Raw genomic sequence first — 25072 nt, 5'->3', positions numbered from 1 at the left:
ATAAAAAGGGAGCATAAAAGTAGAACTAACAGCAAAGTGCCCAGTGAAATGGGCCATACATCCATTCAAGCCATCAAAATTCTTGGTTCCACCTAAGTGGCAACATTTCACACAAAAATGTTCTTCATATGATTAAGCTGCTCTTGCTGTGCTTGTCTTGTAGATCACCAAACACATTTCATTTATTAATTTTGAAACTTTGTTCAGTCTGTTGCTTCCTCAGCTAATTTACAAATAATTCCCTTGCACATAACATGAAATTACAAATGTCCAGGGCCCTATTGCCCCCCCCCCCCAAAAAAAAAAAGCATGATGTAAGAGACCACAAACACACATCACTCTCAGCGGGAAACAAAAGTACGATACTTCACTGAAAATTACATAAACAAGATATGAGCACATTCCACAACACAACCACAAAATCCCTTCCCTGAAAAAGTATGCTACACCACCCCTACCATAATGATGAAAAAAACAAACAACTTCTCTACAATATACAGAATACCTTGAAACCATCCCTCCTTGTCCAAGCAATATTACACTACACAAACACATAAATATACCTTGTAAGTGATAATCTTTGGTGCTTGAGTTAAATTAGGAAAAGAAAATTTTGGATTACTTTTTTTAACTGGCCTACCATTTCATAACTGGCATACAGTTTCAATGCATACAATATCATTAGTTTATGTGTCATATTTTTGGTGCTTCTGCAACTTTAGGACAAAATCTGGGTGTTTCTTTAGGTTCTCACACACAGTGCAAGGTATCGATGTACCTGCATGGAAAAAACGCTTACTTTCCAAACAAAGTTAAATAGGGTTTAAATTTATCATATGCAAAGTAAGCAACACACACAGAAATAAATGAAAGACTTGACATAGGAAATACTCTTTCAGTACAGTACTGTAGTGTCATAAATGCCCTTGAGTGATATGTAGGCTGCTTCATGCCTGGTGTACAAGTTTAGCTGAACACAGTTTACCCTGACTGTGAGTTTCACAAATAACTGTAATTAACTGGAAGCTTGCCTACATCTTCGCATTTACTTCCTTAAGAAGAGAGCCATTACAATCTCACCTAAAATGTTGATAACTTAGGTAAAAGTACATTCAGCTGTACATGTATATAAATTTAAGCCTCTCACGGAACCAAGGGTAAAATAAAAAAGATGTAATCATACTGCAGAACAGAATAAGGCTTTCACAGTCTCACCTATTATGCTGATGGCTTAGGTACCAGAAGGGGTATAATTTGCTGTATTTGTTCTCTCATGCCTCTTACATACACCATGGTCTCCCACAGTGCATTGACTAGAATATCATCCCTGGTCTCATCCAATTGCACATCCAGGGACAACTGTGGTGAGAGGCGCAGGTACGCTATCCCACATGTCCCACACCATGCACGGGCTCGGTCCACAGTCTGGTTGTCTGCCATGGTTGCCTGTATACAATGAAGTTAATTATTAATGGTGACTATTTAATTTTTCCATCCCATTAATGAATCTGCAATGATGATGACACTGAAAAGCTTATTAACCTAACAGTTAACATGTTACAGTACAGAAATACAGTACTGTGGACAGTATTTACTGCGACAGTAATTGACCTAATTGTTTTATTTAATGCATCTGATTCTATCTACTGACTAAGCAGTCTATTTTTGAAGGCCCACCAGGCCTAGTTTCATTTTTGTTTAGTTTTTGAAGGCTGCAAAATGCTTGCGTGCATTGACCTCGGTCACCTAATGACAGCTGTCCATGCTGCTTGATCTCTGGTCGCTTCCTTGTTTAGTCCCTCATTCCTGATGTTACACTCAATGACCTCATCCCTGGTCTTTTTAGGTCTACCTTTTGCTACTCTACCCCCAACATTAACACTTCTCACTTTCTGCACCCAATTATCATCCCCCATCCTCTCCACATGGCCAAACAATCCCAATTTACCCCTCCTCATCACAACATCAATACACTCCAGTCCATCCTACCTCTCAACTCTTCCATCGTAAACCTAGCCCCCTCATGCCTCGCACTCAGGGATGCACTGCACATCCACCTAATCACTGTCATTTCTGTATGTCTAAGCCTGTGAATATCCTCTTCCTTTATTGCCCAGGTCTCACTATCATACAACATTACACTCCTAACACATGCTGCATACAAAGACCTCTTGGCACTGAGACAGAGCCCTCTCAATGCCAGGAGAGGCAGCAGCTCCCCGAACTTCTTCCAACCACTCCCCACGGTAGCCACAGAGCTGCTCCAGACCCATCTCCAGTGCATAACATGTCTGCCAAATAACAAAACTCTCTCACACACTCAAGAGACTCACCAGCAAGTTCAATCCTTTCGTGCCAGGCAATCTCCACATGCTCTCCCCGACACCATACACACGAAATCAGCGTTATCTCGCAGTATACCTCCAATACCACTACATCTCTTGTGCACCCTCTTATCACAAACACCGCACAAGACAGAATTACTTCCCACGCCCTTGTGGCAAATCGCACATGGCCACTCTCCCTCTTCTTTGACAGTACCATCACCAGCCCTAGATATCATCAGTGTTGTTTTATCTGCATTTACTCTTAAGCCCTTGTGGCCCATACCATCTCTCCATATCCTAGATCTTTCCTCTGCCTCCCTTTCATTCTCTGCAAACAACACCAAATCATCAGCATACAACATCTACCATGGAAGTCCATATCTGAAGTCATGTGAGAGGGATTCAAGTACCATAATAAACAACATGGGGCTCAAGACTGACCCCTGATGCACATCAACATTCACAGAAAACTCCTCACTCAAAACTCCATTCACCCTTACCTGGGTGTGAACACCCACATACATGGCCATACCAACCCTAACCAGCCACTCCTTGATCCCAAGCTTTCTCATTGCCTGCTTCATCACCTCTGTAGGGACTCTGTCAATGGCTTTCTCCAAATCGACAAAAACAAAGTACAGTTCCCTTTTCTTTCCTATATATTTTTCCTGAAGCTGTTGAACAATGAATATGACATCAGTGGTCCCTTTGCCTGGCATAAACCCAAATTGCATCTCATCAATATTCACTATTGCTTCTACAACCTTCTAGAACTCTTTCCATTTCCTTCATTATCTGATCCAAAAACTTTATACTTCTATAATTTCCTCTTTCCAGGGCACTGCCCTTCCCCTTGTACACATTCACAATTACACTCTTCAGCCAATCATCTGGGACAACACACTCAAGTACAGTTGTAAATGAAGGCATCATACACATCAACATGTCAACATATAAGCATTAGTACTGAACAGTTTACACAGTGACAAGCAATAGGTAGCTACTTCTTGCCAGACTGGTGTGATGGAATTGGTTGGGGTGTTTTCAACACAGTGCTGGTGGGTCTTAAAGTAAAGCAGTGGATGCTGTTTTAACAAAACTCACATCCTCAGAAATTCCCGTTTTTGCCACAACTGGTTCTGCAATCTTCCAGCAGCACTCCATCTCAAAAAAAATACTGTAGTTCATTCACATCCCCAACAACCCATGATATACCAAACAGTAATGCTTTACTCCCTTCAGCATATTTTTTCTAACCGTTAAGATCCCTAACCCTTCAGTATAGTTGATAACCAACTGCAGTTAGACTGGAGGGTCAATTTGACTAGTAAACAAGGATACTAAATTCCTACTTCATATCTAGGGCTCACCTAATTCTATGTAACCAGTGTGTTACCTGTGGGAGTGGTCCAGTTCCATCTGGTAAAATCCCACCAACTATACCAGAACTGTCAAACACTGAGGGATCATGGTAGTGAATAACCTGGGGGCATTTCCATGTATTTCAAAACATTATCAATTTATTATTCATTCCTCTTCCTTCTGTCTAGGGGTGGCTCTGCACTGAGTGTCAAGCCAAATGGTTTCCTGTACACAAGGAAACTATTTACTACACTGGGTGGTAATCATTTAACCAAATTACGGTGCCTGGTGGTTTAGTGGGTAATTAAAGAGGTCCTATCAGACTGAGCCTGTGGAGGTTTATATCTAAAGGGTGGTTGGGGTTTATTGCTCCTGTAATGCCACTCAGGGATGAGTGAGGCTGGTCACTCTCATCTTAAATGTCAGGACCAACTTGCCTAGCCCCAGACACCTATGCTCCTCATGAGGCAACACAGGATTAGATGATGAATAAATGAAAATTAATTTATTATTGCAAAAGCCATATATCTTATACATAAATTGTCTTACCTGGTCAACTAGCATCTTTGCCACATTGGAGAGTCCAAAGGCCATTTGCACTGTGCTCCACATACTTTCGGGTTTGAAGCAGTCGATGGCACTGACCTAGAAGCAATGATCATCAGAGTTAGCCATAATTTTGTTTCCCATCAAATGTAGGCTACAAGGAAAGTCGACCTAATACCAGAGTTAATGGTATAACAGTATTGTAAATTTTACTGTTACCATCCATCCATCCATGCATCATCTGAACAACCTCAGATTATTGTAATCAATTTTGGGAAAGAGATCAGGCTGTGAAGGAGTTAACGAAGGTAACATCTATCTTGATAATTTCTCCTCAGTTGAAAAACGTCATCTGGATACAGCAAAAATAAGTGTTAAAATATGTCATCAGAGTGAGAGGGTTAAGGTTCTACTTCACAGACAACCATCCAAGAGCAATGAGTAAATGAAAAAAGACACTCATGAAATTGGATTCAAGGCAGGAAATATAAAGTACCTACTGTACTGTTTTACCAAGAGGAAGATGGAAGGATAAAATCAGTACAGTACCATAGCTGTGTAAATAATCGAGATACCAGTATGGAATCTGGGGAAGCCAGTGACATGACAAAGGATTGAAGTGGATGTACAAAGTATGTGTGGTGATGTACATGACAAGGGTTGTACCCTTTTTAAAATCTGATAGTAAACAGAATGGCTTTATCCAGTAAGCATTACGAGGCACAAGTTTGTGATGATTATCTAGTCTGCAATGCAAGGTACAGGTAAAAGGTAGAGCAGATGCCACAAGGTGCTTAGCTGCTGTGCTCATTTCTGCATCTTAGACCTCTGAGCCTGTGGCATATTATTCACCCACTACCCTTGGATACAGGTCACTGCATCTCCAGGTTACCACAATTACCACCCCTAGGTATATATTTTATCTACCAGCCCACAGACAGTGGATGGACACTTTAAGTCCAGTGGCATCAGTTGCTCACACCATGATCTGAATCCTGGTAAAATCAGGCTGTTAGCTTTGAAACTAGCAATGCTAACCAAGCCAATAATTTGATGATGTGCTTGATAGTTTTTTCAGCTTTTCTACATTCCTGCTACAGTTTCTGGAACCCTTCCCTCCCATGTATTACTGTAAAAGGTAAGAGGGTTTGGATGATGATGATAATAGTTACCTTAGTGACAGGTGGTCTTCCTGTGCCAAGTGACAGGACAACAGTGGGTTTCACCACACCCTTGTCTTGGCCAATGGTACTAAGGGTGGTGTTGTACTCAGCTATTTCAGTCAACATGTCCAGGGTTGGGTTGTTGGAGATCAGACCACCGTCAATGAAGCTCCTATATGCTCTATTCACAAGAGAGAGTGAGGGATGCTAGGTCCTCATTACAAATCGCCTTTTTTTCCTCTAAAATCCAAAATAAATGGTTATTTATAACAAAATTGACAAGTTTATGAATCAAAATACAGTAAAGCTGAAAACTGCCTTGATACAACTTAGGGACACTAAAATGCAAGAAAAATAATTAAGTACTGGTATGACAAACTTGGGTTCCATAAAAAAAGACAACTGCCATAAAACTAACCTAAAATACGAAGGTGCTGCCCCAGATGCACGTGCTGCCTGCCAGACCCGCTGCTGGTCTGGTGTCTCGGTGGAGGGGAAGGCACCACCAGTCTGGCCCTGCAACAGCTGCTCTCCACTGGTGTAGTTGCGGAACAGGTGCAGGTCTGCTGGGCTACGGTCTGCCAGCACTCCAGTCACCACCACCCTTACCGGCAGCAAAACAACACAGTTATGTAAGTCTCTTGAGTATGATAAAAATTGACAAATGGGGCTACAATGTAGCTGCTTAGCTTATTCCCCCTGTTGCACTTGGGAACCTAACCCCTTTACAGGACAGTTCTCTAATGCATGTAGGGAGATCAAGGGTGGGGCCTTGCACTGTGCACTGATCCAGTGCACAAGTCTTGCTGCCCTCATACAATTTTCTGATGCCTGATGGTCTAGTGAGCTAATGTGCTCCAACTGGCTGTGGCCAATATGGGTTTACTGTTCATGCAATGCTCAGGAGGAAGGCAACTGGTCACTCTTGCCTTCAAAGTCTGGACAGAATTGTCTATCCCTGGGTTCCTACACTCCTGATGGGGCGATACTGGACTGTACTGTATGATGGATGATATGATCTATCCCATGTTTCCACAAAGATGAGCCTGCAGTCATAATAATTTCCAGTAGCGCTGATACCACAAATCCTTGAATACTCTGAACTGCAGCATCCTAGCCTACAGCCTCTATACTGTGTCTTGCAAGGGGTATTCAAGGATCAATTGTAACCTATTTTGGTTTTACAAATAATGGTATCTTACTTTGGGCCCTTGATATCTGCCATAACAGTGTTCTCGCCAAACTCTCTCCTGAGGATGTCTTCAAGGGGCTTCTCTGAGTATGGCCGGCTCCCCACAAACACCAGGTCCTTCATGCGAAAGTACAGCCCCTGAGTGTACCGTACATCCTTACCTGACAAGGGAAATCAAATGTTATCATCATCATTCGGACCTCCTTTCCCACCTAGGGCGGGGTGAGGAGTTACAGCATCCAGACAGCCACAGTTTGCCCAGTTCAATGGGCCACACTTCCAATCACTCATCACTCAAGCCCACAGAATCCTGACTCCATCTGATAGGCCAAAAGGTTTCACCACATACTCTAGCTTCACATAAACCTATCCGACGGAGTCAGTCCAAACGCTGTCACATTAATATGGAGTGTCAAATCCATGGTCATGTGCTTCTCTGCACAAAATTCAGCCAGTCAGCTTGATCTCTTGTTAGTCCCTTTGCCTCAACAACTTCCATACCTCTTCTCCTCACACACTTGTCCATCATATCTCTTCTTCTTCTTGGCCTACCTCACCTCCTCCCTCCTTCAAATTTGCTCAGATACAGTAATCCCTCATTTATCCAGATGTGCAGCATCTGGACCTGTTCATTATCTGGATACTGGACCTTGACTCTATTAAACCAGTATCCAATTTACTTCCTATTATCCAGACATAAAAGTCCCCGAGGGCTTCGGCCAGTTGGCCAGCCAACATGTTCAAACATTCGATATACTGTACCAGGCTGTCTTTCCCAGCTGCCACCACGCATCGAACACAGACAACAAGCCACGAGACAGTGGCCGTCTGCCTCTCTTGCGAACGTCCAAAGTCTCTTAGTCACCAAGAGTTTTGTTTCTGAATGGCCACCACATGTCTAACACACCACAAGTCACGAGTAAATGTACGGTAAAAGCGCCTGTCCGCCTCAAGACAGAAGGGTGAAAATCCTGCCTAAACCCTTGCTTCTCCCCCCCTCCTGTCCCACCTCCATACCCTTCTGGCTCCTCCCTCACTCTCTCCCCTCCCTTGTGCTGATAGAACTGACTTGTGAGTTTTTAAATTATTTTGCGATTTATTTGATACTACTGGTTTTATCGAAATTCTGAAGTGACCACAGGAAAGCTCATGAAATTCTGCATCTAGACATGTGCATAACTCTTGGAAGGTGCTAGCAAAATTTTGCAACAGGATGGTGGGAAGTTATATGATGGCATATTTTACTCAAACACTATTTATTCTCACTTCATTTCTGTTCTTTTAATCATCAGTTTTCTGTGTTGTTATTAGCTTATCTTATAGTATAAACACAAGCAAAGATGATGGTATACCATTCATACCAATCTAATCAATTCTGGGGACATAATTGGCTGTGGAATTTTTTTGTCGCCCGGGAGCAGTTATCACTGGTGTTAGATAACTAATTTTCCAACTGTCCTAAGTTTTTTTGTGGACATTTGTTGCTTATGCACTTTTTTCCTTGGTGTTTAGCATTAATAAAGATAATCCTATGTGTATTTTGATGTCTAAATATGGCAGACTGACCTAAAATCAGTGCCAAAATTAGGAGGGGTACTGTACATGCAACAGTGTGTAGGTAGGGTGTTTTTTGGTTTTTATTTTTTTTTATTTTTTCATGATTTTCTTGGTGTTTAGCATTACTTTGGATATTCCTATGTGTGTCTGGATGTCTAAATATGGCAGACTGACCTGAAAAAAGTGCCAAAATTAGGAGAGGTACTGTACATATAGCAGTGTATGGGTTAAGTGTTTTTTTGGTTTTCTTCTTCTTTCTTTTTTTTTTTTTCATGGTTTTCTTGGTGTTTGGCATTACTCTGGATATTCCTATATGTGTTTTGATGTCTAAATATGCCTGAATGACTGGAAAACACTGCCAATGTAAGCACAGGCACTGTACAAATAGGTTAGGTATAGGTTGGAGGTTGGGTATAGGTAATGTCTGGGTATAATAGGGGGATATTGTTCATTATCTGAACATTGCCACTACCTGGACATGCCTTTGGCTTTATTACGTCAGATAATTGAGGGATTACTGTATACCTTTTTCACCCCTCTACTGTTATCCACATGGCCATACCATCTCAGTATACTCTCTTTGATTCTGGTGTCCACAGACTTCCTCACTCTGCATCTTTCACGAATCACAATATTCCGTATCCTATCCACTCTCTGTACTTCACATACATTCCTCAACAGTCCATTCTCCACTGCTCTTTCTCTTGACTTTTCATTTTCATGCCATACCATGGTCTCACACCCGTATGTTAAAGTTGGCACTAACACTCCTTCATTTAAGCATAGCGTTGCTGCAACACTCAAGCCTCTGTTTCTTATCAAGGCCTTCATAGTACCAGCTACTTTCCTTTCTTGTGTCACTCTACTTTCTACTTCCTTTACACATTTTCCTCTTTTCTATCACTGTACCCAGGTATTTGAACTCCCTCATTAATTCCACTCTCTCTCTCCATTCACTGTGACATAACACTGGGAGTCACCTTCTCTCTCAATAACCATCCTTTTCTACATTTACTCTCAAGGCACAACAGTCACAGACATCTACAAAACTCTGCACTATCTCTACCATGCTCTTGTCTGGTACAGTATTTGCAAGTAGTGCCGCATTATCAACATACATCCAATCTGAGATATTCCATGCCTCACCATTCATTACCAACACCATCCCTCCCTCCATTATTCGTGCTTTTACTTCTCTCATCATCCCATCCATATATATATATATATATATATATATTGAACTACCATGGGGACATTACACAACCTTGTCACATACCCACATTAACAGTGAACCATTCACTTAGATGCCCATTTACTCTTACACATGCCTCACTACCATCATAAAAATTCTCAACAGCACCTAACAGCTTACCATCCACACCGTACATATGTAAACTTCCACAATCCTTCTCTGTGCCTATTTTGTCATATGCTTTTTCCAGATCCATAAATGCCATAAACACCTTATAGTCCTTCTTACAAGCCTTCTCCACTATCTGTCTCACTCCTAATATTTGACCCACACATCCTCTACCACTCCTAAAGCCACCTTGTTCATCACTCACTAGGCCTTCTGATATCTCTCTTACTTTTTCTGTAATAATTCTTCCACATACCTTCCCTATAACACTCAAAAACTAATGCCACGATAATTTTTGCATTCACTTTGCTCACCTTTATTTTTGTACAGGGGTGCAATTACTGCCTTTTTCCACTCTGCTGGCACAGTTTCAATCATACACGCCTTCTTACGTATTTCCAACAAGCACTTCATTCTGCTCTCTCCACAACACTTAATCATCTCTGCATACTCCTCATCAACCCCAGCTGCTTTCCAATTTTTCAGCCATTTCACAGCATTCGTCACTTCTGCAAGTGTCACATTTCCTGGCACTTCATTCCTTCTCTGTACACCCCCAAAATTAATCATGTTTACAGCTGCTCTGCTCTCTCCATTCCCATTCACCAGACTTTCAAATTATCCTTTCCATCTGGTCCTTACTTCATCCCCATGGGTTAATAATCTACCACTTAGATCCTTCACACTTTCACATATCTTTCGACTGTCACTTCTGCATTGCCGCACCTCTTTACAGAATGACTTCCTATTTTCAGAGTAATTTGGATTCATTTTTCTTCGTAGATCATCATTTACCTCCTCCTTTTCCCTCTTCACCAATCTCTTTACTTGCTTCTTGCTCTCAGTATATTCAATTGAACCCCTGTCCTGCATCCACTCTAGCCACTTCTTCCTCTTTTCCTCCACTGCTCTTTTAACCTCTTCATCCCACCATGCAGTACTTTTCTTCCTCACTGTTACTCTTGCAACACCACACACCACTTTAGCATTCCTAACTAAACAATCTCTACATGCATTCCACAAGTTGTCCACATCCATTTCATTCCAATTCAATGATTATAACTCCTCTTCTACTTTGGCCCTGTATTTATCTGCCATTTCTTTGACCCTCAGCTTCTTGACTTTCTGTCTCACTCCCTGACTGCTGCTCTCCTTCTGACCCACCTCACTCCTCTCAGCTTCATCTTGCATACCACAATCATATGATTTGACAAACCTCCACATCATCCTCTCACTACCCTTGTATCAGCATCACTTCCCAGCATCAATTTCACATAATCAATCAAGCTGCTTTCAACACGATCTCCATTTCCTCTGCACCATATACATTTATGTGCATCTTTATGCTTGAAATACGAGCTACAAATGCACAGCCTCCCTTCCTGACACAAGTCCTTCAGTTGCTTTCCATTATCATTCTCTCCTGGTATTCTATTACTATCCATTATATCATTCACACGACCAGTGCCTACTCTACCATTCATATCACCCATTACAAACACTTTACAACTCCTGGGTATTTCTCCTATTTCTGTACTTCATTCAGCTCATCCCAAAACCTTTCTTTATGTGTGTCATTCTTATCATCACACAGTGCATATGCTACAATCACTGCCACTTTCACCTTCTCAAACTTGAACTTGATATACATACATCTCGAGCTGAGACATTTGTAATCTCTCATTCCACTCACATATTCTTTTCTTTCATCATCTTACTGTTTTTTTGCCCTCTCATTCTCCTCATTTCTGATCTCACTACATAGTCTATAAGTCTTTTATTATTCATTCTATCTGAATGGAAAATTATTCTTGCAGGACCTTAGTGGTATGTTAGGATGCTCACCATCCACTTACTCGGTGTAGTGCTGCTCTCGGGTGACTGCCCTTTCCTCTCTTCCTTCCTTCTGTCCTCTTCTTTTTTCCTTCATTCTTTCCTTTTCATTATGCCTAAGGGTGACTCTACACTCCCTCTTCTGCCTTTTTTTCCTTCATTCTTTTCTCTTCCTCCTGCCTATGCGTGACTCTACACTGAGTGACAAGCCAAATGGTTTCCTGTTAACCAGGAAACTATTTATTAAGCTGGGTGGTAACCATATGACCAAACTATGGTGCCTGGTGGTTTAGTGGGTAATTATGGTGCTCCAATGGGATTGATCCTGTGCAGGTTTATATCCAAGAATGGTTGGGGTTTACTGCTCATGTACTGCCACTCAGAGATGAGTGAGGCTGGTCACTCTCATCTTCAATGTCAGGACCAACTTGCCTAGCCCCAGGCTCCTATGCTTCTCATGGGGCAACACAGGATTAGATGATGATGATATAGCTAGGAAAAGTATATAAAGCACTAAAATACATCACCTTTAAAGGATTTAGTTTTGGAATGCTATGAAAAAGTGAACTATAGGCATTTCTTACTTCAGAAATAATACTATAAGGGAAACTTTTCACACACAAGTTCTTCTCCAGTGCAGCAATCAGATAAGTAAAGTACAGTAAGTGCATTATTACCAAATATTCTAATTGATGCTGCAGTTTAACATAAATCACATGAAATGTGTATAAAGTATATGAAGGTATATGAGGTATGCATAAAGTGTGTATAAGGTATATAATGGCTATGAAGTATAAAGTATATGTAAGAAATGCATGATAGTGTATGAAGTATGTACAGAGGGTGTATGAAATCTGTATAAAGTGTGTAATACTATACTTACCCATGGCCAGTGCAAGAGCCAGAATGCCACCGGTACTTGTGCCAGCAATCCAGTCAAACATCTCGTACACTCGTCTCCCGGCAGCCTCCTCCAATGCACTCAACAGCTGAATTAGAACCAGGCCCCTGATGCCCCCTCCATCTAGACACAGAATACGCCCACCAGTACTGTGTTTTGCCTCCAGCCCACCAAACCTGACACAAAGAAGGGAATATAATACAGCAAACCATCATCACCATCATCATCATAATCAAAGCATAACACACAAGTCAGTTAATTATGAATGCACAGGAAGCCCTCATTATAAGCTGACATCTATCTATCTAGCTATTAATTGCTAGATGCCCTAATCCTATAAGGGGTGGTCACAAACAAATCTCCTCCATGTTGTCTTGTCCACCATCACTTCACTGCCTTGCTCCCAGCTCACACCCCTCTCTCTCATATATCTCGCCATTCCGTCCCTCCATCTCACCCATGGCCTCCCCCTCCCTCTCCCCCTCTCCACCTCACTCACATACACTCTCCTCAATAGTTTCTTGCTCTCCATCCTCTCCACATGGCCAAACCACCTCAATGTATTTCTTCTAATGCTTTCTGTCACATCCACATCTACACTACAACGCTGCTTCACTTCCTCAACTGCCATTCTGTCTCTCCATGTAACTCCACAAGCTCCTCTCAAATAACTCATTTCCACTGCTCTCCTGACTTGGTCCTACCAACATGGTCCAAGCTTCACTTCCATATGTTTGAGTTGGTATCACAAAACTGTCATGCAGCAACTTTTTTATTCCATGCACAGTTCCCTGTTTCTTATCACTGCTTTCAAAGAACTAGCAACCTTTCTTCCTTGCCGTACCCTTCAATTACTTAACCCTCCAAACTTCCATCCTTATTCATCACACTACCCAGGTACTTCAGTGCACTCATATTTTCCATTTCCTCATCATCCAACCTCACTGTTCATCCGGTGACTTCATTTCTTTCAAAGACCATAACTATACTCTTCCCTACATTCATCTTTAGATTCTGTTTCTTACACACTCTCCCAGACTCATTCACCAAGCCTTGCAGTTACCCTTCGTCTTCACTTAACAATACAGTATCATCTGCAAACAACAGTATAGGAGGTTTCCAAACGCTGCCCTCACTCATTAGGGCCACTCCAACATTCACTACTCTATCTTGTATCTCTTCTATAACCCCATCCATATATATAATGAACAACCATGGAGACATGGCACAACCCTGTTTCAATCCAACATTCAAACAGAAAAAAATCACTCAGTTCATTATCCACACACACTGCAGCCTTAGCGCCCTCATACATACTCTTCACAGCATTCAGCAACTGACCATCTACTCCATATGTTCTTAATATTTTCCACATTCCTTGTCTATCCATCCTGCCATATGCTTTCTCCAAATCCATGATGGCAGTATACAATTTCTTTCCCTTCTCTGGAAACTTTTCCACTAAAGACCTATGAATGAATGTCTGATCTATGCAACCTCTCCCCCTCCTAAAACCTCTCTCTTTTTCTCCAAGTCTGTTATTTCCCTAACTCTGTCGATAAGTATCCTGTCATAAACCTTTTCTATTACACTAAAAAGACAAATGCCCCTATGATTACCACACACTTCTTTTCCTTTGTACAGGGGAATAATTATACATGACTTTCAATCCTCCGGGACTCTACCTTCTGCCCAGGCCAATCTGCACATCTTCCACATCCATTCTACTACTATCTCTCCCCCATGCTTCAGCACTCACCACAGACTCCATCCATTCCTGGGGCTTTCCCCATTTTGGCTTTCTTCATTTCTTCCACTACATCGATCCTACTAATTTCTTCCTCTCTTCTCACCTTCCTCCTGACATGTGTTCTAAAATACAGTACAGTACCATAACCATTTTCATTTGGCTGGTACTGTAAACTAAGAGCTCTAAAAACCAGCTTTATAGGAAGCAAAAGGACTTAAAACAGTTCAGTTTTCTGTTGTATTTGTTATCTGACAATATGCACCATCATCATCTAAGTGTCAGATTATGAGGAATTCCTTTCTATCTGTAACATACACACATATTAGTTGCCTTAGCTTAAGTACAAAACAAAAAGATCATACTGTACAGTCAGGGACAATGTTTGCCTAATTTTTCACCTCTTCCATTTCTCACTTTCCCATTCTTGCTAATACAGTCTGAAAGCAACTTGGTATGTTCCTCTGGCCACACATGATTCTCCCTGATATGATGCATCTGAGAGGAAACTGACGGACATGCCCTACGTGTAATGCAGATGCAGTGTAATGGCAGGTGAACTTTTGTCCCTACCTGTACACCTTTAAAATGTCAACAGCTATCATTCCACCACCAGCTCACCCAAGTGTCATATCCCTGATGGTCCTCCCCAATATGGCTGAATTCAGGAAGTCGTCATAACCAGTGCGGCTGCGGCTGATCGGACTGACCTCGTTGGGCACCCCATCAAAGGAGCCAGTTGGGGAGCATCCATCTGTGCAGTTGGACATGCGTGTGGAGCAGCGTGGTGCCCCAACAGCGTGTAGCAGGTATAGCATTGTGTTCTTTTCCTGTATTGAGCTTCCGGCTAGGATGTGACGTGGCGTTGACCCCTGTACGTGTAGTAATACAGTAGAAACTCTTACATCTAAAATACCTGACCAAAATTTACATAAAATGGAGAAGTTAGGAATGCAGAATCATAATAATAATAAAAGAAAAAATGATGTAACACAAAAAACTGCCTACAGTACTATGACGTGGCTTTATGGAATAGAAACACATGATATATGCTGACTTTACGAACTTTTTTTTTTTTTATCTCATTAACAAAAAAATTTATAAATAGGCTATGCTTCCTGAGATGTGGCAAGATTTTGAAAACTGCATACACTACACATATTTAGTTAAACTGTGCTACTGGGAATACTGCATTCTGAATCTTTGAATCCTGCTCTGGTATCCATTACCCACTGCACACAGCCACACACGGGTCTGATTTCAAAAATATTTACTAAAAGTGACTTACGGCACCCAGCAGTAAAGGGTTCTCATAACTCGCCTCCACTTCACCCACTCCCCTCCCTTTGGAGGGCCACCACTGCTTGAGGTAATGACCCCTCCAAATTCACTGGCCTGTTTTGAACAAAATCTTACTTGAACTAATTCAGATGCATTTCTGATTTCTATACATAGAACAAACACAAAACAAACTGCCTTCAAAAGACAGGTGCTATCAACACCCCTAACAGCATGGAAAATTATTTTGGAAGTGGAGGTCTTTGAAAATCTGAAATTTAGATCTGAAATATTTAGGAAAGTGGAGGAATTAGGAAATCATAATTTGGGAGCTGAGAGTTTGTACAATATTGTATTCTGATTACCTCTGTCAATGCTGCTCAATCGTACCTCATCTACAATGATGATGATATGGTACTGTAACGATGATGATGACAATAATGATGAGTTGCATGGATACAGCTGAGATACCCTTGGAAACACATCTCTGACTTACAATGATGACTGGGTGTTCATTAAATCCCTCACCTGATTATTGGTAAGAGCAGTGTTGGCACCAAAGACAAGGAGTGCCTGAAGGACAGCTGGTGATGTGGCCAGGTGAGGTGCAGTGTTGCCTTGTTCGTCTGGAATGTTGACATCTGCTCCTCGGCTCAGAAGCGTCAAGACACAGTCCAGCCGATTGTTCTCCACCTGCAGTGTCAATTATTAGATGTGGGTATAATGCAAGTAGCTTAAACCCAGCCCTTTAAGCTCCTGATGGGGCCATAAAGGATTGGATGGATGGATGGACGGATGGTAGTTCTGACCATGACATAGCTATGGTATTATTATGTCATCGTGGAAAATGCTCTTACTAAATACCAAATAATAACCCCTCATAACTCTTGGTACAAAATCTTTATATTTGCAATGTAAATTATGCCATGCTTTTCCTTTAAGAATCACCATATTGGAGTTGGACATGGTACAGCTAAAGGTTTTTAATGGACCAGAAACTTTACCATGCACCAACACCAGGGCTAGTGCATTGAAATGAGTGAATCAATTTAGTCAGATTTAATATATTTGCCACACTTATTGTTTTGTAATCATACGCACTCTTTGCAGACAATACATACTGTATTATGTTTACATGAGCTAATCCATATATTCTAATCATGTAACTTCTATGTTCTCTGTGAAGTGCATGTGTGCATCTTTCATCAAAAGCAACGTACCATTTTATGCAGAGCTGTGGCGCCATGGAAATTTCTGGCATTAATCAGACAGCCCAAGTCTGCCATAGCAGTAATTATTTCCCGGGATGTGGCCCAATGCAGGGGAGTTCCTCCATGCTTCATATCCTGTATGCATTTAATAATGTTATTGTAGACTGGTATATAAATGAAAATCCTGACTTGTTTGCTTTTGTATTTCATGAAGTTATAATGCATCTGCCCCTGGAAACACGCAAAAAAGATGATGATTATAAATAAATTCTGTCATATTAAGAGTAATATCACCTAGAGAAATGGGGCCTTCCTGTAAAAGCTGGAGAAAATTATTTTAGGAAGACGTCTTCTCATATATCTAATGGCTATAATATCCGGCTGCTAATATCCGGCTGCACCTTGACATTCAGTTGGTTGGGATACATTGTGATGATTTCTTTGGCACAGAGGGTACTATTGGCAGCCATGGCCGAGTGTATAGGTAATGTGGAGTCGTGTGTGGCCGCCACGTTGACATCTGCGCCGGCACAAAGCAGCGCCTTTACACAATCAGGCTTGTCCCCCTCACAGGCAAGGTGTAGTGGTGTCTTACCCGCCTCATTGGGGATGTTCAAAAGGCTGGACTCCTTCCTGGTTACAAGCTGCAAGAGAGATGTAAAATAAATATACTACAGTACAGGTGATATGTAACTTGGTATGATTTCAGGGTTAATAATAAAACCCCTAATATTCTATCTATAACTGACCGACATACTGGGTTGAGGAGATTGTGTGTTTATCCACAACAGTTTGAGCTGAAAAGGCAGCTTGGAGGTTTTCTGTAATCTAAATACTGCCAGGGACATAAGGTGGCCTCCTACAACTTAAATGATCAGCAGCCTGGCCTTGGGCCCTCCTTTGCCCTGGGCCCTAAGGAGCCCCCCAAAGGATAATAAATGATTGGCTGTTACCTCTAGCTACCATCAGTAATACTTATTGCATTCTACCTCTCAAGTTGCTTTTACGTCAAAGGATAAGGGATATTATAAGATCTACACAACTGATCTCTTTACAGTTCCAGCAACTGGTTAATTCTTTCTTTTTCAGCTCTGCCTAACACTCATCAGAAACTATTTTCAGGAACAAACAACTTTTTCAAAATAAACTCTACCTTGATGATAGCTTCATTTGAGGTTGCTGCAGCATGATAGATGGAGTTGCCTTTGACATCAACAGCATCAACACTGACATTCATCTCCAGCAGACAACGGATGATGTCGGTGTATTTGTTCTTGATCGCCAGGTGTAAAGGCGTTTCTTTCATTTCTATGTCAGCTGTGTCTGCATATCTGGGAAATATAACATACTGAATTCCATGACAAGAACTGTACTGTATACCAATATGAATGCCATAAAATAAGAAACCAAATATGACAAGATATAACCATATGCAGAGCTACATAAACAAGAAAAAACAGTTAAAACCTTATGAGTCCTTTGCCTACTTAGCTTCTTGATACCGTAAACAGTTTTTGATGTACGGAGGAAGTCTATATACAGAATGCTCCTATGGAACTACCAGTACTGAAATCATAACATCTAGGCTGCTACAATACGGCATACTGTATAGGTACTGAAAGTGTCCAGTTAAGTGTTTGGTACTGAAAGCGTCTAGGTAAGAAGCTGAGTAGACTACACTGTATTAACCCCTAAAAGAAGGGTATTGGAATGTTCTGACATATGCTCAGGAAGGGCACAATCGGCGGGTGCGATATGGTGGGGGGTTTGTGGGGGGTGGTGGTGTAGGGTGGGAGGAGTGGTGGGGGTTGTGTGGGAGGGTGGGCTGGGTAGTTGGGGGAGGTGGGTGGTGGGTTTGGAGGGTAGGGTGGGGGTGGGGGGATGATGGATAGGAGTGAGAAAATGGGGGTGGGGAGGGGGGTAGGGTGGTGGGCAGAGGGGTGGGGGTGGGTATGGGATGAGTGGCAGTGGGGGTTGGAGGGGTGGGGTGGTTTTGGGTATAGGGGGAGGTGGGTTAGTAGGGTAGGTGATAGGGGGTTGGGGTGTCGGGGGAGGTGGGTAAGGGGGGTAGGGGATAGGGGGTTGGGGTGGTGGCGGGATAGGGGGTGAGGGATAGGAGGTGGAGGTAATGAAGGGGGATTGTGGGGGAGTGGGGGTGATTGGGGGATGGTGGGGGAGTGGGGGGTGTGGGGCATGGATGGTGAGGGGTTGGGGGTAGGGAGGGTGGGGGTTAGGGGTTGTAGGGGGTGGCTGAGAGGTTCGGGGTGTGGAGGGATTTTTGGGGACTGTGGGAGTGTGGGGTTGGGGCAGTGGGAGGGGAGGTGGTGGGGTTGGGGTGGGAGGATGGGGTGGGGAGGGTGGGGGTGATGTGTGGGTGTGGTGGTAGGGGGGGTGGAGTGTGTGGGTGTGGTGGTAGTGGGGTGGAGTGTGTGGGGTGGGGGGGCATGACTGCATATGCAGTCACCTGTCTTTTTGACCCTAATACCCTCGGACAGCATATCCGGACACCCATCTTTTAGGGGTTAATTCCCCGGTCACTACACAACCAGTTTTATTAATACAATCTGCTGAAGGATGTCTGATGTGAAAATTAAGTGTAAGATGTAAGTAAGTGCGTTGCATTAGAACTGAATGGGTTAAACAGAAACCTAAAGGCTAAAGCCTACTCAATCCAGTATTGCCCTACCAAAAGCAAAAGGACCAGGGGCTAGGCTACTCAGTCCAGACACTTAAGGCAAGAGTAACCCACTGCATATCCCTCAGAAGTATTACATGAGCAATTAACTACAGGGAAGTAAATGTACTCCACCCACTTGGTCACCGCTGGATGAGAGAAGAGCCGTGCAATACCAAGCTGAGCTGCCACGTGAGCCACTGTCCAAGTGGGATGGTCCCTAACCAGGTCACATATGGTCTGTAGGTTGGACTGTGTCACAATCTCATGTGGGAGGTGCTGTACCAATGGTGGCAGCACCTCCTTCAAGACTATGAACCGCATCGTGGCACTGTCACAGTCCGATACTCGATACAGGCTGAAGCAGTAATAGGAAAATTACACGCAGTTCTTATTGTACATCAGGATTATGACTGAAAATACATTAAGTCTTCATTGCTGATTTTTTTTAATGGTAATTTTTCCTGCAAAATCCACAATTACAGAAAAAAGTGTCTATTACAGCTCCACTGCTGTCAATCAATTCACACTAATATACATACAAATCTATGACAGCATCATTGCAGTCAGATACTTGATAAAGGCTGAAACATGAAAATCTCTAACAGTCCTCCCAGCAAGTTTGGAGATAGTTTCAAAATATCACAACTCTTTCAGTGGGACTGGAGATAGAAAGAATAACCTCATATGGCTATATGTCACTGCGATGAGGGGGTTAAGTCAATGCAACACATGTACTGCAGCCTGACTACTGTAGTTGTTTCACATTAGCTTGGCACAGACTTTCATTCTTTTGCAGCTCATTTCACATACCTCAATGGCAGAAGACAGTGCTACAGTACAGTTCTACACCGCATTCTTTTCATAGCATTTCTTCATGAACAACAGTATATTAATGTGTTAATTTACTGCTCTGTGATAGGTAGAGGCACTCACCATCCACTGCTCTTACCTCTCTTCCTTCCTTCCTCTTCTGTCTTTCTTTCCTTTTTCCTTCTGCCTACAAGTGAATTTACACTCCCTCTTCTGTCTTTCTTTCCTTCATTCTTTTCTCTTCCATCCGTCTATGGGTGACTCTACACTGAGTGACAAGCCAAATGGTTTCCTGTACACCAGGAAACCATTTACAGTACTATGCTGGGTAGAAACCATATAACCAAATTAGGGTGCCTGGTGGTTTCGAGGGTAATTAAGGCACTCAAATCAGATTAAGCCTGTGTAGGTTTATATCCAAAGGATGGTTGGGGTTTACTGTTCACACAGTGCCACTCAGGGATGAGTGAGGCTGGTCACTTTCATCTTAAATGTTAGGACCAACTTGCCTAGCCCCGGGCTCCTACACTCCTCATAGGGAAACATAGGATTGGATGATGGATGGATGGATGGAGTTACTGCTACTGTTAACCCCTCCCTCATCAGTTGTTGGTGAATTCAAAGTCCGGGAGCGGTTTTCCGATAATGTATTAAGCACTCGTATACACCTCCACTCTCCACCGCCTCAGTCCTGTTACTCACTGAGTAGGAGCCGGCGCGCTCCTCTGAAATGAGTCTATCAGCAAAATTTGAATCAGGCCAGACCTTAGGTAAGGGATTTAGGTCACGTCACCCTACTTAGAACACTTACAGACTACTGGTAGAGCACACTTAAAACACTACAACTCGTTACTCAAAATGGGCAATGTCAATTACAGGCCAAGTTAGAGTATAAAGGGCATAATTGGTTGCATGTGGACCTTACCTATATGCTTTTGAAAGGGAGTTCTGAACTGGCTGGTGCAGAAGCAGCTCATAGTTTTTGCTGTTTGTCGGGCCATACAGCACTAGGCAGTCTTCTCGGCACTGGACCTAAAAATGCATAGTGTGTACGCAGGATGAGATGCAGGGATGGAGTGGAAAGGTACATTAGAGAGGGTGTGTGTGAGCTGGGGGGAGGGCAGTAAAATGGCAGGGGACAGGGCAAAATGGAGGCGATTTGTTCATGGCCACCCCTTACGGGATTATGGTGTCCGGCAATAAACAGAGATAGTATGTAACACTATTATAGGGCATGGCATATGCTTATATGTGGTTACAAATCCAGAATCTATAGTACCCTACTTGTATCATAATTGTCAATAAAATACGTAATCCCTCTGTGGCTGCCTGGCTACAACTACTGGAGTACTTTTGAGTGATGGGTATGACTGATCTGTTGACATCATTACAATGTCTTGTACTGCCAATGGCAATTTTTCATCCGAGCTCGAACTAGTGATCTGGCTGAAACATTTTAACTAACAATGCTTTGATCACAATCATGGATTTTATTTTTGCTTGCTAAATTTTTTTATTAATCTTGGTAAAATCCACAATATCTAAAAATCTAAAGATGATACTCTTACCTTTCCAGTGCCTAAACTTTCCCACAACTGTGTAAAATCATCTGATAACAGCCAAAACAATATCCCAACTTGATAAAAAAAATATTTAAAGGGTTATAAGTGCATTATTTTCCTGTCCTGTTATGTAAATACTGTATATTTCATTGTTCACTAGAAATTATGAACTCACTGGTATCCTTGTGAACTGTGAGATGCCGACTTCAGTTACAGTATCTCCTGATGGTCCCTCAGACCCAAGGATGGTCTTCAGTAAATTCCCCAAGAATGCCATTATCTAAAAAAAGGATTGTTTAAGTAAAGCAACACCATGTCCTTATAATGTACTCAACTGGTAATGTCCAAGTTCATATACACTCAACCCTCGGCTATCACGGGTTCCGCTATAGCGTATCTCGCTATCACGCCTACCGTATATGAAAAACTACCTGAATACCTTTACCATGCACTAAATGCCTGCTATCATGCACTGCAAATGTTCGAAAATCTCAAATAGGCCAGGCTCCAGTGCTCCGCCCAGTCAACAAAAGCTTCACTCCGTGATTGGTCGTGTGATGTCAGCTCCAGCTGAGCGCTGATTGGCCTCCCGACCGAGTCTCGTGCCCGCCAAACCATTCAAGTGCGCGCCCTCAGACCATGAACAGTGATAGCGAGAACAATAACCCTTTTTATTTGACCATGGCCAACGTATCCCCTCCCCGTCCCCCTACCATCACCCAACATAATGATGTGGCACCTGGCAGGGAAATAAAGAAGAGGAAGAACCTAAGTTATGCAGATAAACTGGAAATGTGAAACTTATAGAGAATGGTGAGACCAAACGAAGTGTGGGGAAGAAACATAACATCAATGAATCAACTGTGAGGGGTATTTATAAGAATCATGATCACATCATAAAAAATGCACATTTTTAGACTATTATATATTAATTTGTGGTACAAAAAAGGTATCTTAGGGGTAAATATTGATGTCATGGCACCAATTAGAATTATTACCATAAGTTCTTCAATTCGGCTATCACAGTTTATGCTATAGCGCAGCCATAGTGGGACCAATTGGGAGTGATAGCCGAGGGTTGAGTGTATACCAATGACTGTAGCTAATGACTACAGAAATAAAAATGCTGTGGGAGGGAAAATACACATCATACTGTACTCAATTAGTAATTTCCACCCTCAAACTATGCACCACTAGATTGCAGTTACTGAGTACAGAAATCTAAAATCTGTGAGAGGGAAAATACACACATAAAACAGAGCTTAACCAATTCTCTCTGATGACATACTGTATAAGCTACTGTACTAGTAATTATGCTGCTACTCAGGTTACTAAAACTTACAGGCTCCTTTGATTGGCACTGGCTGGATTGAAATACACGAGTTATCTCAACCATCAATGGGTTAATGGTATCATTATTAACCTTCACAGGTTCCTATGCTCAGCTGAATCATACTGTATTGTTCTAGTCATTAGAGAGTTATCTCAGTATGGGAGTAACAGAATGTTGTTCCACTATGATTCTGATAGGGATGGATGTATCAATTTCTTTTTTTTCCGAGATACAATTTAATACTGTTAGGAAGAAGCTACAACAATACTATATATACCACAGTGGACCCACAGCTAATTGATAAAGGGTTATCAAGCAGCAAACTGAAATAAATCCTCATCTTTATACACCTTCAGCCTGAGGATATCTTTGTCATTCTGTTCCTGGTAAGATAATTTTAGTCAGTGTAAGACATCCTTACACTATAATTTACTGAAGGTACTGTATTAATGATGGATGGCCAAATATTCAGCTTCCAGTTCGAAAAGTCATTCCACGGCTAAATTCAATCAACTGTGTCCTTGAGTTTAAAGTGTGTCTTTTAGTTTAAACTATGTCCTTGAGGTTATGCAACTTGAGCTGTAAGTTTTCCTATCTCTCTCTTTTTTTCTTTGTCCCTCCTCTCAACCACCATACAAAAACTGCATAGGTGTGCTCAACCGAAGAAGTTCGGGGATGCGTTTGTATATTGCCGTCTCTGTAGTTTACCACAGTTCACCATGTGTAAGTCTTTATGTGGATTTTCTACTGGTGACCCCAGCCCTGATGATTCTTTTCAGCTTAGGACAAACCTTATAAGCTGGCAGGGTTTGATACTGCACTGCCTTAACTCTCTGACTGGCAAACACGTACTTTTCGTCATTAAGCTTATGTCAGACAATTTTACTATGCTCCTAAGAAACCCAAGGAGCCAAATTATGCTAGAACATGGCATGGTTTGAATTCTGGCCGAGAATAAGGAATTTCATACAGTACAGGCCACACGACTTATGACTTTTTTTTTTTTTAGTTCATGCAATATCACTTTAGTTACAGGGTTAATAAATGCCTCTACTATGACAGGCCTCTTTAAACTGGAATAAAATCATTGAAATAAAATAGTAGACAGAACAAGTAAAATACAAAAATACATCCTCAGGTTGAAAGGTTTAATCAGTAATGTTCAGATGGGCTGATTATGCTTAATTACATAAAAGTTCACAACAGCTCCCCAGTCTATAAGAAGAAACTCAAAATCATCTATCATTATAACATAATAAACCTACTCAGGTAAGCATTAGTGTCCAATAACCAGTTGATTCCTTCACCAGTAACTACTGTACTGTACCCTGTATTTGGAATTACACATACTGGTGACAAGCACATGTAGGCTACTGGCATATGAAGGAAAATTCAAAGTTAAAACATGCACTTTAACCCATCTGCACCCAGGGCCCTCAATATAGGATGGAACTGGGCATTTTCAATATTTAACAAAGAAGGGAACCCCAGGGTTGAAACATGCGAGCTTCACGACTATGGGCCGACAAGCAGAAAGCAGTGTGCCTAGCACTCTTCCAACAAAATAGCTCGCACAGGAACTTCAAAAGCTAATGGGTTAAACACTGACAAATCTATCAGTTTCTTTAATTGTATCAGAGAAAAAATGACAAAAATAAGAAATGACAGTGAATTAATGACTTCAATAGAACATGGATGGAAACCACATTTTTTCAGATAATTCCTTGAGATAATCTTCTGCCTTGGGAATTCAAATTAGTCCTTGAGAAAAAAAAAAAATTAAAGATGGTACAGAATGGGAAATCACAGTACTTTAGGCGACATATATGACCAATACACGGATGACACAACCAACCTCCAATTATAAAATGATTCCTTGTGATAATCTATGTGCTGGCTAGGGTATTCAAGGTACATCCTCCCATGATGATAATTGAAGAAATTTGTTAAATGACGTAGGCTACACTCGAAGATATCCCAAGATAATGCGATGTAATCTTTCTTCGGAGGAACTATGATGTTGACACCTCCCCTTGTTCTTTATTTTTAATTATTATTTTTGACTAATCAAATATTTTCTTAAGGTCTTGTTATTTTTCCCGAATTGCATATGCTCTTCAGATAACGCCTCGCAAAATAATGTCTGCAACTGCAGGTTGATTGAAATATTATTTTTTGTAAAAGGTACAGAATACTGATACAACAAAAAAAGG

The 25072-nt window shown here is 41.8% G+C and overlaps 2 protein-coding genes across 2 annotated transcripts in view; one reads left to right on the top strand and one right to left on the bottom strand.

Moving 5' to 3' along the window:
- Window positions 1-794: 794 nt before the first annotated feature.
- LOC145398752 (85/88 kDa calcium-independent phospholipase A2-like) lies at window positions 795-24849 on the bottom strand. Its single transcript, XM_080271550.1, has 15 exons — window positions 24715-24849; window positions 21702-21806; window positions 20890-20996; window positions 19291-19509; window positions 17631-17808; window positions 16879-17121; window positions 16487-16612; window positions 15795-15959; window positions 14610-14860; window positions 12224-12417; window positions 6601-6751; window positions 5817-6002; window positions 5408-5579; window positions 4239-4334; window positions 795-1446 (listed from the first exon to the last, which is right to left on the bottom strand). The coding sequence occupies exons 2-15, from the start codon at window positions 21801-21803 to the stop codon at window positions 1219-1221; spliced, it is 2418 nt and encodes an 805-aa protein (XP_080127676.1). The 5' UTR covers window positions 21804-21806; window positions 24715-24849; the 3' UTR covers window positions 795-1218.
- Window positions 14720-25072, top strand: part of Ate1 (arginyltransferase 1) — a 46130-nt gene continuing 35777 nt past the window's right edge. Inside the window, exon 1 of the mRNA XM_080271422.1 lies at window positions 14720-14797. The gene's annotated coding sequence lies outside the window, so the exon portion shown is untranslated. The remainder of the gene's footprint in view (window positions 14798-25072) is intronic.

Source organism: Coenobita brevimanus, chromosome 46, assembly GCF_032717465.1.
Source record: "Coenobita brevimanus isolate Jiangsu-jjx chromosome 46, ASM3271746v2, whole genome shotgun sequence".
NCBI lineage: Eukaryota > Metazoa > Arthropoda > Malacostraca > Decapoda > Coenobitidae > Coenobita > Coenobita brevimanus.
The sequence above is the reverse complement of the archived record's forward strand: the minus strand, read 5'-3'. Positions and strand labels throughout refer to the sequence as shown.